Source organism: Barbus barbus (genome assembly GCF_936440315.1).
Source record: "Barbus barbus genome assembly, chromosome: 7".
In the NCBI taxonomy this organism is placed as follows: Eukaryota; Metazoa; Chordata; class Actinopteri; order Cypriniformes; family Cyprinidae; genus Barbus; species Barbus barbus.
In genome coordinates this window covers 33,243,400-33,263,313 of record NC_136735.1, presented here as the reverse complement: position 1 = coordinate 33,263,313, position 19,914 = coordinate 33,243,400, and the positions used below count along the sequence as shown (strand labels likewise).

The following is a 19,914-nucleotide window of genomic DNA, read 5'->3' as shown; positions in this document are numbered from 1 at the left end:
TTAAAATAGGAATAGAAATGTCATGCATGATAGAAAATGAAATTCTACAAGGGAGTGTTATAAGTCCTACACTTTGTATGGCATGAGTAGAGCATTATTTGCAGATGATAGGGCACTTTGGAAATGTGGGAAAAATGTGGAATACATGGTTAGGAATATACAAGTAGGAATACAACAGCTTGAAAGGTGGGGGTTGGAATGGGGGTTTAAGTTTTCTGTGGAAGAGTCAAAATTGATGGTTTTCTCTAAAAAGAAAAGCAAATATATGAATCTGAAGTTGTATAGGAATAATCTAGAAAGAGTTGAAAGTTATCGTTTTTTGGGGGGGAGTGGTTTGAATCACGACTAACATTGAGAATTCATATTAAACATGGAGCACAAATGTAAAAAAGTGTTAAATATTATGAGTTTAATTATGATTATTTGGGTCAGCAGCAAAATCAGCATTAGCGGGCTAAACTACAGGCCCAGGCAGTGAGATTAAGTCTCGGAGCAATGAGAACATCTCCAGTGTGTGCATTGCAGGTAGAGACAGGAGAAATGCCTTTGACCCTATGGCGGAAGCACTGAATTATACATATATATATATAGAGTTTTTTTCTTTTCTTTTATTTTTTTTTTTTTACTAAAACGGGACTAGAATATGAAAAACAAGATGCTGTACATGGGAAGTAACTAGCTCCAGAAGATGGCGGTAATGCAATGCCAAGGATGCAAGCTTCCGTTGAAACCTAAAGAAGAAGAAGAGAAATAAGTAGTAGTAAGCCTCCTGAACGCTAGATGGCTGCAGTCACAGCGAGTGAGTCATTCACAAACAGACCGTCCTGCGATCAGACTAAAACAATTCAACAGCGCAGCACTAACGGCGGTAGGCTATGTTCATTGTTATAAATAAACGTTGTTTATAAAGTTATTTAGCAATACTGCGTTTGATTAGAAACACGTACTGCTGATTTATAAGCTATGTATTTGTATTCTATGCTTTTGACACAAGTAACGTTAGCCTCTTATCGCGTGACAGTGCAGAAAAGGGCCTGTGTTCCTCGACCTTAGTTTATTTTCCCAAAACATTATTCACAAATAAATTGTTTGCCGATTTATAAAACGGTTAATTAAGTAAAGATAGAATAGTAACCAAGCTAGAGTATAACGGTACGTTGGGCCTATGCGTATTCATGCGAAAGGCCTTAATCGTGTGAGTGTTTCAAAACACAATGGGCTTTATAAAAAAAACGTCCCAATGCGTTTATAATGCAACAGAAATGTTCAGTTCGAACTACTAAAGGCACCTAGGATGACCTGCGAAAATATTAAGTTCAAAGGAACGCATGATGCTTGGCCTCATGCTCAACTGATTCCCTAAACGTTCGATTCGAAGGCTCCCGTCATGATAAAATGTTCGAATTGAAGATTAAAATGTTAGGACCGTGATGGTCCAAACGTGTTTTTTTTTTTCTTCTAATTATGCCTACATAATTATTGCTTACATAATGTACAAAATAAAAATAAATACGTTTTAAACCCAACCAGTATGTAGTGCATCTATTCTCTGCCGTGTTTATAATCTCTTCTTGTGTTGTGCATTTCATTTCAGGTCACTTCAAAAAATGTCTGAACCACGAGCTTATAAGAATCCCTATCCAGACTACACTGGGCCTGGATGTGCACAAGACCTGTTTGACATGCAGGGAAATGTGAGTGATTCCAAAACATGACATGGGACCTCTTTAATTTACACACACTGTTTTTCTTAGAAATATTTGGAGTACCGTAGCATATGAATATAATAAGCATTCATTACCTTCACTGAATTACGCTAATATGTGCTTTCAACTTCATACATGTATTCATATCTTATTTATGAATTTTTTGCTCTGTGCAGTTGACCCAGCATTTTGCAAGCTGTATAAGCAGCAAGATCAGTGAGTTTCTGGCGATCATGGAGAATGGACTGAAGAACGCTGACCCCAGAGACTGTACTGGCTACACTGGCTGGGCAGGTGAGAATACGCAAACAGGCGCATTACAACCAGGGCTCAATTTGTGCTGGGACAAGCCGGAACCGAATCCGGCACCTCATTTTGGCGGATCCTCCTCCTCACGTGCCAATGAAAGACGTTTGTGCTGACCTATACCGTGCAAATATTTCATGAAAAATCTTCTATTGCCGCACATCTACATTTGAAATAACAAACTTGACCGATTGCGATACACAAGCGTTTTCTTTCTCAACTCTTTACATTTAAGACAGACCGACTGTGCTTTTGAAAATACTCGCCAGGAAGGCCATTTTGACAACTGTGAGCGCACGATTATCGAATGGCTTAAAGTGCCCCTATTATGCCTTTTCGAATATTACCTTTCATGCAGTGTGTCATGTAGCAGTGAACATAAACTTTCTGCAAAGTTGTGAAGCCGAAAGTGCACGATATATAAAGTTATTGTCTATCAAAAAAAGAGTCGGCTCGCAATCGCCTAAACGAGTCGTTAGGAATTCGAATCTTATTCTGTCTTAGGGCTGTACGTCACAAAGTAACACATTTGCATAATGTCCGCCCATGGCTATCATTCACACTGCACGCGGTAGACCAATCATAAAGGATTGCGCCATCTGACCAATCACAACAACGAGGGGTTTAGAGAGACAGATTCTTCGAACTGCTTCGCACGAGTCGTTTAGGAATCATTCAGAAATTAGGTAAAATTAAAGCTATTTTGAGAAAACTAAACCGTTTTTTGACCATGGATGCATGTAAACCTGAGACTCGTGAAACAATATTAGCAACCTTAAAAATGGCATAATAGGGGCACTTTAAAAATAAAATACATTTTTGTGGCGATGCCATAACCCGATTAGAAGGGTGAAATTTCTGTCAACTGTCCTGAAACGCAAGTGAAAGTCTTGGGAGCAGCGGGCAGCAGCGCTTGTAGTGCAGACGAGATGCGCCGATGTGAAGCCACTTTGAGAGAGTGAAAGAGAAAACACGCGGTACAGCTAAATTAGGGCTGCACAATTAATCGAATGCGATTGCCGTGCGCATTTTGTCAGTAATGCCAGTTCTGTAATCAGCAGTAAATCTCCATCACCATATATTGGCATAGTCGTGTGTTTATTAGTCACGTTGAATCAATGAAAGCAGTTAAATCTTCTGTTTATTCAGCTACCTCTATAGGGTTTTCCTGGATTTGTTCTGCGGGGCATATTTGGAGTTTCCGCGAGAGAGCGCCCTCTGGCCTTCGGATGAAGATTTACTGCTGATCACAGAACCATGCTTCACTGAAAGATTCTGTGCTTCTGCCTAATTGCAATTTCATTTCGATTTATCGTGCAGCCCTAAACTGAATCACTCACGCTGTTTTCAAATGACTGATTTAATCTGATAGTTTGTGTGGATTTATTTACTCATTTAACCTAAATTATAGGGCTGTGCATTTAAACAAATTCGATTATCATGCGCATCTAGTCAGTAAAACCGGTTCCTTGATTAGTAGTTAATTCACTAACAAGCTAGGCAATTTCGTGTTCGTGATCGTGTCGGTGAACTACGGCTCTGTTTGGCGATTTGCTGCCAATCACTGAACCGACTTTACTGACGAGATGCGCATGATAATCGAATTCGATTTAATTGCACAGCCCTACTACATTATACTGAATAAATGTTTGCAGGAATTTCCCTCATTATAAACTTGAAAGCTGCGGCAATGAGTAAAACTATGCAATATAAATATAACGTCCTCTGGTTACTCGAAGTAACCATGGTTCCCTGAGAGGAGGGAATAAAATATTGCGTCATAGCTGGCGCTAAGGGGAAAATCCCTTTCTCCTACAATACTGAAGCCCTATTGAATTGTGCCGTGCGCACCGCGCTGGCTAATGACGTTCAAAAAAAAGGGTGGGTATTCCCGCTATATAAATCGCCACTGACATCATTGCATCAGAATCTTTTGACTGAGAGAACGATAACATAACCATGCACCCAGATGCTGAGCGTATCGTAATACGGCAGCCCACACAATATCTTGTTCCCTCCTCTCAAGGAACCATGGTTACGTTGAGTAACCAGAGGATGTTCCCTATCGAAATCGATTCTCTCGACATTGCGTCATAGGTGATGCTAAGGGGATGTTATAACATCACACGGTGTTACACGCGAAGCCCAACTCGTCTAATGTGGATCATTGACCCACAACACTCAAATGTAGAGCAAAGGGCGGGATAAGGTCGCAGTAGCGCCTCTGCCTCTCAGTGACTAACGGCGGACCTGGTCGACCGCAGTGTTTGTCAGGTCTTGTGTATGGGAACAAGGAATGTTAAGTGATTGTGGACATTTGCGTGGTATGAACCAGAGCTGCTGTCTATAGTGAACAGTGGCAGCCACTAACTTGAGTTAACTCGCAGAAGAAATAGTTTGTCAGTGTCATTTACAGATATCAGCGGCCATCCTCCTACAAGAAGGAGGGTTAAAGATAGAAACGCTGGTATTACGAGCATAGCAGCAAGTTCACACGGCTTCTGAGCTGTAGTCGGTAGATAAAAAGAAAAAACGGACAGCCTATACGACCTAGTGGAAACCACTCAGTCAACCAATCAGTCATCGCCGCTATGAGGAAGGCGGGGCGTCTGACCCACTTGAATTCCTCTGCGTTTGCACAAACGGTGCAAATGAGGGAACATCCACATTATAGAATCTGGCGAAGGTATTTGGTGATGACCAGCCAGCTGCCAGACAAATGTCTTGAATAGACATTCCGCTCGCCCCGCCCAAGTCGATGCAATACTTCTGGCCAATGCAATACTTCGGGCCCGCAGCCTGCTTGGACATTCCTTAACCTGTGATGTATACGACAGGGCTATTGCGTCCACAATCCAACGAGACCGTCTTTGTTTAGAGAGCAGCTGTCCTTTAGAACGACCACCAAAGCACACAAACAGTTGCTCCAACCACCTAAAACAACTTCAACGGTCAATATAGATTCGCAGTGCACGCACAGGGCAAAGCATCCGGTGGGTATGCGAGTTCTCAGCGTTCATATTCTCAGGGTGAAAAGCAGGTAAAATTATAATCTGCGCTCTGAACGGAGTTGAGAGCACTTTTGGAGCATAGCCCGCTCTAGGCTTGAGAATAACTTTACAGTCTCCCGGTCAAAACTGCAAGCACGAATCGTTGACGGATAGTGCTTGTAAATCACCTACGCGCTTCCCGCAAGCCAACGCTATCAAGAGCGCTGTCTTATAAGATAGCAGATGCAACTCCACTGTCTCCAGTGGTTCAAATGGGGCTTCCCGAAAGCGCCGTGAGAACCAAAGTTAAATCTCACGCAGGCATGGTGGGGCGGCGAGTGGGTTTAGACGATTCGCGCCTCTCATAAACTTTATAACCAGATCATGCTTTCCCACTGAGCGACCTTCTAGCTGAGCGTGGAAGGCTGAAATAGCGGCCACGTAGACTTTGAGTGTGGATGGTGTCCACCCGTCATCTAATCGCGAATGACTGGCACGGGACAGCTGATCGGGTCATCTCGCTCTCTACACCAATTTTCAAATACTCTCCACTTGTGGGGCATATAAGCGCCTAGTCGAAGGGGCTCGTGCCTCCGTGATTGTGTTTAGCACGTGTTGCTGCAATTCTCGCATCACTGGCGGGCTCCACTGGCCGACCTCACATACAGCTTCCACAGCTCTGGACTGGGGTGCCATATAGAGCCCCTTGCTTGGGATAGGAGGTCCCCCCCTCAGTGGGGGTGCTACCAATAACTCCATCAGCTCCGGAAACCATAGCTGGTTGGGCCATTTGGGCGCTACCAGTAGCACCGACTCCTGTTCTTCCCTGATTTTCTGTAGCACCAGGGGTAGCAGCTTCACCGGAGGTAATGCATACTTGCAGCCGCTCGGCCAGCGATGAGCTAACACGTCCACTACCAGAGTGGCCAGATGTGCGCGACAATTTTCTTCACCGTAATCATTTTGTATGAGTGTCGTGACAGAGCATGGTTTAGTGGTCTTAAATCCAAAATGGGTCGAAGGCCGCCATCCTTTTTCGGAACTAGAAAATAGCGGCTGTACAACCCTCTCTCCCGGACCTCTATCGCATGCTTTTCCAATAGAGCATGTATTTCCACACGCAGAATCGGAGCATCTTGAGGCGGAACCGTCAACATCAGCACACAGCTGAAGAGGGGTGGTCTGCGATAAAACTGCAGTGTAACGGCTTGTCATGGTCCTCGGTACCCATTCTGAAATGCTCGGAATCATTCGCCAGACGGGCGGGTAGTTTGACAGAGGTTGAATAATTCTGCGCTGGATGCGGGACAGTCCGCCATTTTGTGACGGGCTTTTCTGAGTGGTCTGACGTATCTCTCTCTGATGAGGAGCCATTTATGTTGCACAAGCATGTCAGATCGTTTACCCGTGTGAAATGAGCCAGCTCGCTGCCTTGGGGTGGGATGCTGTGTGAGTGAGTGAGCTCGATGCACAGCCATTCACCGAGCAGGGGGCATTCTAAGGCCGGTGCTTCGCTTAGGCATGAAGTCACTCATAGCCCTCGATTGCTTCTGGGCTTCGAGAAAGCGCTCGGAAAAAGTGCCCACAGCCTCACCGAATAATCCATTTGCGTGGATTGGGGCATCCAGAAGAGCCATCTTTTCAAATTCTCTCATTTCAGTCAGTGTGAGCCACAAATGCGGTTAAGCACCACCAAACTTCCCATACTCCAGCCGATGGATTGGGCGGCTTTCGAAGAGCCAGGTCGGTGACGCTCTGGAGCTCTTTAAATGTTTCTGGGTCCGGCCCACTCTCATCCAATGACTTAAGCAGCATTGCTTGGAACACTTGGAGCACAGCCATAGTGTGGAGAGCTGAAGTTGCCTGTCCTGCCAATATAAAGTCCGTGATGTGTGCTGTCGTTCGACAGGGTTTCAAGAGGAGAGTCGCCTTGGACTTCCAGCCTCTAGACCAGGGTTCCTCAAATCTTTCCCTGGAGGGCCAATCTGCTGCAGAGTTAAGCTCCATCCCTGATCAAACTCACCTACCTGTGATTTTCTAATGATCTTGAAGACTCTGATTGGTATGCTCAGGTGAGCACAAGGCACGTGGGATCTGGGCCGGCGTGAGCTCGTCTTCCGAGTGAGGGGCCTCCGGCTGGCACTGCTGCTTTCTCCGTGGCTCGACCACAGCGGAGGGAGGAAGCATAATGGCAGGCGGCATATCGCCAAGGACAGTGGCGATGCGGAGGGTCTTTTACGCTCATTTCCTCACAGTGGGGGCAGTCAGACCCATTCATCACTGTCTCCGCATGAGCACGACCAAGGCACAGCACACACAAGTCGTGCCCATCCGGGAGCTCAATAGGTCCTGCGCAGGAACGGCACTGTTTCATCTCTCCGACTTCGCCGGAACGCAAAAGTGAAATAGTCTGCTTCGATGAGGTGTTTATCAACGGCAAATATGGGCTCAGTAGACACGTGAAGGAGAAAGATTCTGATGCAATTACGTCAGCGGTGTGCACGGCGCCATTCAATTGGCCTTCAGTATTCTAGGAGAAAGGGAGTTTCCCCTTAGCGTCAGCTATGACGCAGTGTCGAGACACCCAATCTCGATAGGGAACTATATTATATAGAGATTTGTGAAATAAAATTCCATGACTTTTCCAAAACTTTTCCAGGCCTGGAAATTGCCGTTTTAAAATTTCATGGAAACTGATGCATGCTGTTAATCACTTAATCTGGTCCACCATTGTGATTATCTCTCCCTCTAATCACATGCCGGATCCGTTACCCTGCTTTGTTCTGGGACCTCGCAATTTACAAATTAAGCACTGATTAAAATGAAAAATCGGCCTCTACAGATGGGCTTGCTTTACAAGGGACATCAGATGCCAATTTTCCACAAGTTGGTATGATTCTTTAGGGTCTTCATGAAGTCTATAACATACTTTGGTTACAATTTTTCAATGTTAGTGTAACACAACACCCTTTTTACCTTGTCAAAAACAGCTCTGTTCACAGCAACCTGTTTCGGTGACTGTCACTTTAACTGCTAATGAGCTTTTGCTCACCCCCCCTCTTCCGTGGGGTGAGCAGCAGTTCTCTGAGACTGTAAACTTTAGACACTTTCGTAGTGGAACTTGCTTATTAGCACATTATCAGGAAAGGCAATTTGCAAAGATTCGTTAAAAAAACCTTATACTCGCTTCTTCTGGAGGTGAAGCTGGATCACGAATGATTCACGCAAACAAGCGCATTTAGGTAGGTCAGGGGGCGCATTCCTTTCAAAAACAAAAGTAATCCTCTGCATCTTCAGCGGCTCAGATGTCGGGTGTAAATGACGACTGCTATGTACAGTCTTAAGCCTTCCACACACGGCACGATTTTAACAATCCTTTAAGATCATTACAAATCGCACTGTGCGACATGGATCTAATAAACTTGGATACGACATGTATGCAGACTGTACGATGATGACAATTAGTGACTCGTAGGCTACAACGCAAGTCAATAGTGCTGGTCATTTACTCCCAGCACCTACAATCCCTGCCAGTACAGAGACTCGAACCCGCAACCTTTGGGTTACAAGTCCGTCTTCCTAACCATTAGGCGATGAAAGAAAGTTGTACAGGTTTGGAACGACATGAGGATGAGTAAATGATGACAGAATTTTCATTTTTGAGTGAACTATCCTGTTAAGAGATGCACAGTATAAATTATTATTAGGGCCCAAGCCACTAAGGCGCAAGCCACTATTGATCCCCTAAGGATTATTCTTTCTTTTCTTTTTACTGATGAGATTCACATGACAATCGCATGCGATTAATTGCACAGCCCTAGCTGGTAATATAGTTTTATGAAATTATTTCACAAATGCACAGTGGCAAAGACTTTAAAAAGGTGACTTTTGAGGGTCTATGTAGGGTACATCGTTTGACCAAGTCACCAAAATGCATGCACGTATATAGAAACCGTGCTTCGCCCAACAGGAAGTCAGCTATTCAAGGTTTAATGAAAAACGCATGCTCTGAAATTTGCGATACTACTCTGAGGATTTTCTACGGATTGCCACGAAACTCGGTTAGTGTGATCTCAAGACATTGGGGATGCAAAATTGGCAAGGGATTTTTGATATCTCCAATAGTTTGGCCGTGGCGAGGCAACAAAGTTGTGGTGAGAAATGAGAAACAGGATGTGTCTAATTTTTGCATACAATGTCTGATTTTGATCAAACTTCAGTTGTTTATAGTTGTAATTTGTTAGTTTTATGATGCTGATGGCATAAACACGACTATTATGAGTCAAAGTTAAAGTGCCACCAACTGGCAGCAGGAAGTGTCATTTTCAAAATGCTTTGAAATCAGACTCTTAATTTTACTCTATTTGCTTCAGACTTCATCAGAATAATGTCAAAACATGGCTGATGTAAACCTGTGAATGGATTATTGATATCTTAAATAGTGTTGCCATGGCAACCTGTCAAACTTTACTATTCATTTCCTGTGTTTCTGAGGCACTTAACATGCTTAGAATTTCATGAAACTCAACACATACATGAGCATTAAGGATAGTTAGACACTGGTAAAAGCTTATAAATGGGCTTAGAAGAGGTGTTCTATAGCACCACCTTTTGACTAAAGTGGAGAGGGGGGGTTAGTTTTAGTTACAGTCACCAAACTCAGTACCTATATTGATCTCATCAAGCCGGACAACTTTCTAATGTACAGTCATCAGTTACGACCAACAGGAAGTCGGCTATTTTGATTTAAATGTGGATTTATGGAAAAAATCAGGCTGTGGAATTTTGCATACACTGACCAGGAGAATCGAGCAATTCACACCAAACTTTGTCAACATGATGCCAAAACATTGAGGAACATAAATTGCCAATGAATTTTGGATTTTGAACGGTGTTACTGCGGCTGTTTATTAAAATAACCGTGAAAAAGGAAACTATTTTCCCAAATCTTTAAAGTGCACAATCCAAACTCTTCAGAACTTTTTACAAATGGAGAACGTCATTTTTTGGAAACATGCTGCTCTTCATAAATGTGTCATGCTCAAGGGCCAACAAAAAATGTAAAACGGGTGTCCAAACTACGGCCCGCTATCCTGTGGCGAGGGATAAAAAAAAAAAAAAAGAATCTGCAGAGGTGGGCAAACTACAGTTGTTCAATATGCAATATCAGTAAAATCCAATAGATGGCAAAGCTTCATTTGTCATAAACATATTATGCGGCCCTCGAGTCAAAAAGTTTGCCCACCCCTGATTTAAAACATCACACAACTTAGCTGATAGATGTAGATCGTATTACCAATGTTGACCACCAGGTGGAGTCAAAGGATATTAAATATTTTAACCCTAACCTTGTTTAGCTCATTCTTGATGTATCAGAATGAAAAATAATGCATAGAATCAGTTGAAATGTGCTTTACTGTCAATATATTTTTACATAATTATTTTAGAACTGCTTATAAAACATTGAAATAATAAAAAAATATATATATATTTAAAAGAAAAATCTTTAAAAGTTATGTATCCTACCCTCTCTCGCTGATAGGATAAGACATTATTTTAAGCACTGCTCAGTTCAATCAGTTAGAATAAGAAACAAATAAATTAAGTTAATATGTTCTGTACTGGTAATATAGTTGTATAATTATTTCACAAATGCTTATAGAACATTATTTTTTTTTTATGGTTATAGATCATAAAGTGTTACTAACAAAGGCCTCTTTTGTCTGACAGTTGCGCTCGGTGTGTGTAAATGTACGTTTTTGATAAACGTTTTCCATTTTTTTTTTATGTAATTTCTAGCAAGAAATTACTATTGCAGTAATTAAATATTCACTTGGTTATCACCAAAGCTCTCTATATTTTTCTGTAGACCATTAAACCGTTACGCTACCTCAGAAGTCTGTCCGAAATCAGTTTCGTGAGGTGCCTTCATTCGCAAACGCTGCCTGTAAGTCATTTCCTGATAGGGCAGTGAGGCAACAAGTAGTAATAATAATAATATATTTTATTTGTAAAGCACTTTTCATAGTTTAAAAACAATCCCAAAGTGCTAACAAGTCAGCTGCCTAAGTTTTCGGATGCAGCCCACATCAATATCCCAGGGGTTTGATTGACTTGATGCTATACTCTGCTCCTAAAAATTAAAGGAACACTTTTTAATCTGAGTATATTGTTGTGTGTGTGTGTATGTGTGTCTCTTGATCTTATAGTGTAACCCTTTCATTGCTGTAACCCTTAAATTCAGACTGCCAGAGGGTTACTGTAAATGCATGTGCCCGCTGGGCACCGTTTTCCTGATGCCACCGGGGTGGCTTTTGCACTGATGGCTTGGGCCCGTCAATGCTGCTTGCAGCTTTAATTATGTTTCTACTACTTATGTTCATGGTTGTATGTTATAAAACTAATTGGCCCACATTGCTAAGTCCCTCCTCCCTCAACTGCAGGCATTGCCCTGCTCTACCTGCATCTCCACAGCATCTATGGAGACACCGCTTTGCTCCACAAGGCTCTGGACTATGTCAGCCGCAGTCTGAGGAGTTTAACCCAGGGCTGGGTGACCTTCCTGTGTGGGGATGCAGGGCCGCTGGCTGTTGCTGCAGTGGTCTATCATCGACTCCAGAAACCTCATGAGGCTGAGGAGTGTGTGAACAGGTCTGATATACATACACACACACACACAAACACTTGCCCTTGTCATCATCACTGACCCATGTAAACTTGGTAAACATGAGAAATTTAGATTTAAATAAAGTAGGATAGTTCACCCTAAAATGAAAATACTGTCATTAATTACTCATCCTCATGTCGTTCCAAACCTGTGAGACTTCCACTCATCTTCAAAACACAAATTAAGCGATGTAATTTCCACGTTCAAGGTCCAGAAACGTAGTAAGGATATTGTTAAAATAATCCATGTGACATCAGTGGTTCAACCATAATTTTACGAAGCAAAGAGATTACTTTTTGTGCACAAAGGAAATAAAAACAATGACTTTATTCAACAATTTGTCTCTTCCGCATCACCCTGGCACCATTTTGGAGAGTATCCACTGAGCGTAAACAACGTATGCTGTTCTGTGTCAGCTGCGCCAGCATGCATTGTTTACGTGTGTGATACTCTCCAAAATGGTGCCAGGGTGACGTGGAGGAGACAAGTTGTTGAATAAAGTGTTTTTTGTTTTTTTTTGTGCACAAAGTATTCTCATAGCTTTGAACCCCTCATGCCACATGGATTATTTTACCGATGTCCTTGCTACGTTTCTGGACCTTGATCGTGGCAATACTATGCTGTCTATGGGAGGGTCAGAGAGCTCTCAGAATTCATCAAAAATATCTTGGTTTGTGTTCCGAAGATGAACGGAGGTCTCACGGGTTTGGAATGTCATGAGGGCGAGTAATTTATTTTGGGGTGAACTATCCCTTTAAATATCATTTAATTCTGGAAACAGCAACTATTAAAATGAATGTTGTTGTCACCTGTCCACATTGAATCTAATTTCCTTTGGATTGCTGGCTTGTATAGAACTCCTTTAATAAAATTGTGCAGGAATTCTCCCAAGAGCTGGTATTCATTAAAACTCCAGGATGAGGGTGAAATGTAGAAGATTTCTTGGTCTATAGGGCAGCACTTTCTGTTTCTCTTTCTCTGTCTTAACAGGGTTTCATTCCCATGGGATCTTATTGTGATCTATTTGCTCGAATGTTTCCAGGCTGTTACATTTTCACCAGTCAGTAGTGCTGGGAAACGGCAGACTTCCTGATGAGCTGCTCTATGGCAGAGTGGGCTACCTTTACTCCCTCGTCTTCATTAACCAGCAATTTCAGCAGGAGAAGATCCCCATACAATACATTCAACAGGTCAGTCACCATTCATTTGTCCTCAGACCTGATCAAAAGCACATGACCTCATATTTTAACACAGGATATATGACTAGAATGAGTTATGTATCATGAAGACAATATGTTGTACGAAACATGATCAAAATCTACCATTTAATTAGATCAATAAATGCCCCTGGTCTTGAAATAAAAAAAAAAAGTGTTAGTTTTTCATTAAAATGTAATATATTTCTCATTCTCTAAAATTGCTTCGGTCATCTGCTGATGTAACCAAGAACATGCAGACAGTGAAAAATATATCCAAAATATTTGTTTATATACAAAAAACAAGATAATATTGTAGTCTAACATTCATAATCCAATCAAAATGTATAAAACCAAGCCCTAAATTATTTTAGTGTTAAAAATGTGTTTTTAGTGACGTTTTAATCAAATGTAGATAGCAGGCTAGATCACTAGTATACACCATCCAAAGTTTGGAGTCAGTAAAATATTGTTTTGAAAAAAATGAATGCTTCTATTCAGCAAGGAACATAAAAACATACGTAGTAAAACACAACGTAGTAAAAACATAATGAAACAGGTTTTGTTTCATATAAATCTTTTGAACTTTATATTCATGCATCATGGATTCCACAAAAATATTGAGTAGTGCAATTGTTTTTAACATTGATAATAAGAAATGTTTCTTGAGCACCAAATCGGCATATTAGAATGATTAAGGTCCGTGTGACATTAAAGACTAATGTAATGATGCTGAAAATTCAGCTTTGCATTAAAATTACATTTAAAAAAATATTACAATAGAAGTTATTTTAAATTGAAATAAAATTTCATAATATTACTGTTTTTACCGTATTTTAAAAACAAAAAAAAATTAGTCACCAACCTTTTGAACAAGATTATATATTTTGAAACGGGCAATTGACAGTTAACCTATAAACTGCTGGCAGTCTTTAAATATTGGCCAGTTAACAAGCATCAATATATAAATTAGTCTAAATATTTTAATATACAATATTTTATATATACATTACATGTTTAGAAATATGTCCCTTTATGGAAGTTAAATGCATTGGGAAAGCACATGTTTTGCTTTTGATTCGGTACTTGACCAGATCATGCATTTATTTCAGATCTGTGATGCAGTGCTGGCTTCAGGACAGAACCTGTCTCTGAGGAACAAGATCCAGGAACAAACCCCTCTCATGTATGAGTGGTATCAGGAGGAGTATGTGGGTGCTGCTCATGGCCTGGCAGGGATCTACTACTACCTGATGCAGGTGAAGTCAATCACTCATGATACCATATTAACGGAGGAAGCAACAAATTTCGGGAAATAACTTCATCCCTTTGGTCGAAGTAATTTAAACAAATGAATTATGTCTCACTATAGCCTGGCTTTGTGGTTGGCGAGGAGAGGGTTTACCATCTAGTCAAACCCAGTGTGAACTATGTGTGCCAGCTGAAGTTTCCATCAGGCAATTACCCACCGTGTGTTGGAGATTCTCGGGATCTTTTGGTGCACTGGTGTCACGGAACTCCTGGAATTATCTACATGTTGATACAGGCATTTAAGGTACAAATCTCCATGTCAGCTCATAATACATCTTTGTCCTCTGGATTTTTACGTGAATTATCACTCTTAAAAAAAAAAAAAGGACTGGTCTGTTTATAGATAGAGATATTCTACGTCTCTGATTGTTATTTTAGAATTGAGACACTAGCTAAAATAAAATATAAATTTTTTTGTTGTTTTTTTTTATATTATCGCAGTTGATTTCACTGCGTCAGCTGTATTTTTATAGTTTTAGGTTTAATTAATTATGTGAGAGACCACAAACACGAGGACAAAAAAAATCCTAGATTTAACTGTTTTGCTCCTATAGTGTGTGGTGTGCTGCGCTGCAATGTGACACAGACTGCACACCACACACCAACAGATTTTCCACCAGAGTCCCACATCACATTTCCTAAGTCAGCGTACTTTGTCAGTACAGTCAGTAATGTAGCAAAAAGTTAGTATCTTTCTGCAGTCCAAAGACTGCAGCGCGGTGGTGTGCTCGAGTCTGTTGAATGGTGACCTAGTTGGTGAGAAATAAATTAAGTAAACAATGTCCCCATATTTTACTCTCAATATAAGCTAAGTAAGAAGATATTTGAATTATTTAGAAATAAGCTACTGTTTTTTAGCTTATTTATTAATAAGCTACTGTTTCTTACTGTTTATACCAAGTCTGTGGGACTATGGTATAAATAAATTCAACAGTTTCACTGCAATTCATGTTATAATGTTAGAATTAAAGAACAATAAACATAATCCAAATTACCATTCCACTTATCTGTATATAGTCAATGCAGTGATTTTTAAGCTGTTGTTGACATCGTATCTAAAACGTGATTTAGCCAAAAAAAAAAAACAATTTTAAGTTGTTTCCAATGCTTGCAGTCACACGGGTGCCTCTATGTCCTGTAAAGCGTGCTTTAGCTCCTCTGCACAAATGATCGGAGAAGGATAAATTAAGCAAACATAGGCTATGATCAGCTCTGTCTGCCACTTGCTGCTTGGTCATTATTTTAAAAAACAAAAACATATTTAACGAGCATTTTGGAGATGGCGCCACAGTTCTTCTGGATTTAGTCTGTCTCAGTTTGTTCTGTTTCTTCATGTCATTCCAGACAGATTGGATGATGTGATCAGATCTCTATGTGAAGCACTGGCTGTTGTCAGACTCCTTGTGCAAACAAAAATCTCACTGGATTATTACAATTAATGGCAAAATGAATGTTTGGAAACGTAAACTGATAGAAATAACTGACTTAAAACCATTTTTTTAGCTAGTGAAAATACTAGTGTTCTAATCATTTTGGCCACCACTGTAAATTACTTATTTTTATTTATTTTCTGGACCAGCAGAAACTCTAGTTTTTAGCTCTTGGTATTACAGTACCATCAAGTGTGAGTAAACAACATTACACACGAGCAGACATGCAGAAACCTAAAAAAAAACACAACATTTTCTCTCCAGGTGTTTGGTGTGAAGCAGTATCTGGAGGATGCCCTGCATTGTGGGGAGGTGATCTGGCAGAGGGGTCTGTTGAAGAAGGGCTACGGCCTCTGTCATGGAGCTGCTGGAAACGCTTATGGCTTCCTGGCCCTTTACAAGATTACCCGGGATCCCAAACACCTCTTCAGAGCCTGCATGGTGAGTCTGATCTCTCTCAACTTTACAGTATACACCGATCAGGCATAACATTATGACCACCTTCCTAATATTGTGTTGGTCGCCCTTTTGCTGCCAAAACAGCCCTGACCTGTCGAGGCATGGACTCCACTAGACCCCTGAAGGTGTGCTGTGGTATCTTGCACAAAGATGTTAGCAGCAGATCCTTTATGTCCTGTAAGTTGAGAAGTGGGGCCTCCATGGATCGGACTTGTTTGTTCAGCACATCCCACAGATGCTTGATTGGATTGAGATCTAGGGAATTATGATGCCAAGTCAACACCTCAAGCTCGTTGTTGTGCCCCTCAAGCCATTTTTGCTTTGTGGCATGGCGCATTATCCTGCTGAAAGAGGCCACAGCCACCGGGGAATATGGTTTCCATGAAAGAGTGTACATGGTCTGCAACAATGCTTAGGTAGGTAGTACGTATCAAAGTAGCATCCACATGGATGGCAGGACCCAAGGTTTCCCAGCAGAACATTGCCCAAAGCATCACACTGCCTCCACCGGCTTGCCTTCTTCCCATAATGCATCTTGGTGCCATGTGTTCCCCAGGTAAGTGACATACACGCACACAGCCATCCACATAATATAAAAGAAAACGTGATTCATCAGACCAGGCCACCTTCTTCCAATGACTACTTCACCTTCTTTCTTCTGACCACTGCAGACTGGGAACACCTCACAAGAGCTACAGTTTTGGATATGCTCTGACCCAGTCGTCTAGCCATCACAATTTGGCCCTTGTCAAATCCTTACACTTGCTGCCTAATATATTCCACCCACTAACAGGTGCTGTGATTTAAGAGATAATCAGTGTTATTCACTTCACCCGTCAGTGGTCATAATGTTATGCCTGATCGGTGTCGATGTTGTGTTATGTAGATGGGTCATCATGAAAAAAAAGATTTTTAGGACATTTATTTATTTTTAAAGGAACAGTAGCAATAAATAGTCGTGAAATTACTCAATGAATTGCTACATTGTTTTTGATTCAGGAGACCTTGACTAACATAAGTTGACTCCAGGAAAAACTGCAATGATTAAAATCAATTTTAAAGCGTAAATCCCTGCACGAAGCAAGGTGTTTATCCACATGTGAAGACTTTCTAACCGCTTCTTCAATTAAATGACTTTGTCTCTGGGTTAATTTATGCATATTCTGTACGACGCATGAAGGCTGTTATAAATCATTGTGCTGTCAGGAGGGACCTGTCATTGCCTGTTGTGTGTACAGAGGTATGATGGGATTTGATGTCTTCTCTTCTGCAGTTTGCAGACTGGTGCATGAATTATGGAAAACATGGCTGCCGGACTCCAGATACACCGTTCTCACTGTTTGAAGGTAGAGTAAACATTACACATGCATATCTAAACTACCATTCAAAAGTTTGGGATCGGTAAGATTTTTTTTAAATGTCCATGTAAGAAGTCTCTTATGCTTACATAGGCTTCATTTGTTTGATCAAAAATACAGTAAAACCAGTAATAATTTGAAATATTTATACATTTTAAGTAACTCATTCTAAAATGGTGATTTGCTGCTCGAGAAACCTTTCTCATTATCTAGGTAGATTGGTTTGACTCTTGAATAATAAGTACCTCCCTGTTTATCATATTTTCTCATGAAGGGATGGCAGGCACAATTTATTTCCTGGCTGACTTGCTGCAGCCAACTAGAGCCAAGTTCCCTGCTTTTGAGGTGTAAAGGTAAATTTATGTCTGCTTTTGAACGTTTAACTGTATAGACATTATTTAATTAAAACCCTTGTTAACGTCAAAGTTTCTCATTCCAGACTGTTCCAGATGACTGAGCTTCTTTTGCTTGAGCTTCCTCGAGCTGGAAGAATGCGTCCTCTGATGGTGGAATAGTCTGCATGCCCCGGATCTGTCACAATTCACGCTAAGTCTTATGAGAGGTTCTGTACATGTGGAGAAAAGTATGCGGCAAAGGTTATTTTCACATTAATGGACGGTGGATGGGAATCTAGGCTGTATAGATAAGGGTTGCTTTGGGGCTATAAGGGGAAGCTGATTTAAATAGTTCAATATGCTTTTGTTTGTGCATTTTTGGTGTCACGTGTTTGTTAGTATTATTTTAATATGACTCATTGGAAATGAACTGTTTTGACGTGTTTGTGAGGATATATTCTGATATGATAGCAAGGTAAAGTTTAAAGGATTAGTTCACTTTCAGAATAAAAAAAATCCTCATAATTTACTCGCCCTCATGTCATCCAAGATGTCCATCTCTGTCTTTCTTCAGTCGAGAAGAAATTAATTTGAGGAAAACATTCCAGGATTTTTCTCCATATAATGGATTTCTCTGGTGCTCAGTGGATTGAAGGTTAAAATTGCAGTTTCAATGCAGCTTCAAAGGTATTGAGTCTTATCAAGTGAAACGATAAAAAAACTAACAATTTATATACTTTTCAACCACAATTTACTCGTCTAGCTCTGCTTGCGCATGTGCATCTTTGCACATTATGTAATCATGTCTCGCACGGTTAGCTCTTCATCTGTGTACTTCAGTTAATAAAGGCAGGGTGGGACAAAAAACTCCATTTCATTTTGTCCTCCAACTTCAAAATCGTCTGACATCGTTGTTTTACCTTTTTTGTAAAGGGCATTTGACTTTTTGCATGTTCACTTTGTAAACGCTGGGCCGGTACGTCCGCCTGCGTGATTACGTAAATACGTTACGAGGCGAGTAATGACCGATCGTTTCACTAGATAAGACCCTTATTCCTAGAGCCATTTGAAGCTGACTTAAAACCGTAATTTGGACCTTCAATCCATTGAGCACAATATAAGTCCATTATATGGAGAAAAATCCTGGAATGTTTTCCTCAAACTTGATTTCTTTTCAACTGAAAAAAGAACGACATGAACATCTTGGATGACATGGGTGTGAGTAAATTGTGAATTTTTAGTTTGGAAGTGAACTAATCATTTTAACCTCTTTTTGAACACAATGACAGCTTTAAGGTAACATTACAAATGCAGTGTTGAAATGATTTCTGTAATGTTAATGCTTTGCTTTCTGTATTAGTAATGTATTTTTCCCTTTTTTATCTCTTGATAATACTAGTCGCTATATCAGAGGATGTGCTGCCAACAGGATTTTTTTTAGGTGTGTTCCACCTAAAAAAAATCATGTATCTTAGAATTTTCATTTGCCTTTTTCATCATAATTTGTACATTTTCATCTGCTCCGCAATAAAAAGCAAAGAAAACAGGATTTTATATCTGAAAGGTGGTCTGTTTACATTCTCATATCAAGTCTTCTGGAGGTGACTACCACAACTTTCTTCCACTAGATGGAGCTGTAAAACTGATTTAATATGATTTAGTACATATCTTTTGGTGATCTTTTCATTTAGCTGTTTTTTTTCTGTAGCTGAGCCTTATTTTATTTCAAAGTGCTGAATGAGAGGAGATCACAGACCAAAATGTAGACTATAGCACAATTCAGTTCTCAATCCAGAGGTCTTTGTGTATTGTATATGCATTGGGACGTTTTTTGTGGATTTTGTAAGCAATTTGATCAGTGTGTAGCAACTTTTTCGATGTTCCAGCAGTCAAATCTAAAAAGGACTTGATTCTGGAAAACATTTAATAAGTAATGAAGGAAATGAAGTAATGAGTTCAATGCAATGCTGTGTTTTTCAAAATAATTTGAGTAAAGATTCCAATTTTCTATATGAAGTTCAATGATACATTTGTCTGAATATTTGTATTTTGTAGATTTATTTAATTTTGGAATCGACTTTTTTTAAGGGGAAAAAAAAGTACTTAAAACATTTGTTGAATTGATCAAACGTGACTAAATACATTTACATTGTTAC

The 19,914-nt window shown here is 40.5% G+C and overlaps 1 protein-coding gene across 3 annotated transcripts; it reads left to right on the top strand.

The window, feature by feature from the left end:
• The first annotated feature begins 747 nt into the window (after positions 1–747).
• lancl1 (LanC antibiotic synthetase component C-like 1 (bacterial)) lies at positions 748–19,785 on the top strand. 3 transcript variants are annotated; one of them, XM_079422326.1, is made up of 11 exons: positions 748–868; positions 1,595–1,694; positions 1,883–2,000; positions 11,446–11,653; positions 12,712–12,859; positions 13,978–14,124; positions 14,238–14,420; positions 15,871–16,047; positions 17,339–17,411; positions 17,698–17,776; positions 17,863–19,785. In XM_079422326.1, exons 2-10 carry the CDS (start codon positions 1,608–1,610, stop codon positions 17,772–17,774), a joined length of 1,218 nt encoding a protein of 405 aa, XP_079278452.1. In that variant the 5' UTR covers positions 748–868; positions 1,595–1,607; the 3' UTR covers positions 17,775–17,776; positions 17,863–19,785. The 3 variants fall into 3 exon arrangements, 1 of the variants encoding a protein (XP_079278452.1); XR_013784464.1 differs by having other exon boundaries at positions 779–868; positions 16,150–17,411; XR_013784465.1 differs by lacking the exons at positions 17,339–17,411; positions 17,698–17,776; positions 17,863–19,785 and adding exons at positions 16,150–16,621; positions 16,737–16,858 and having other exon boundaries at positions 779–868.
• The last annotated feature ends 129 nt before the right edge of the window (positions 19,786–19,914 follow it).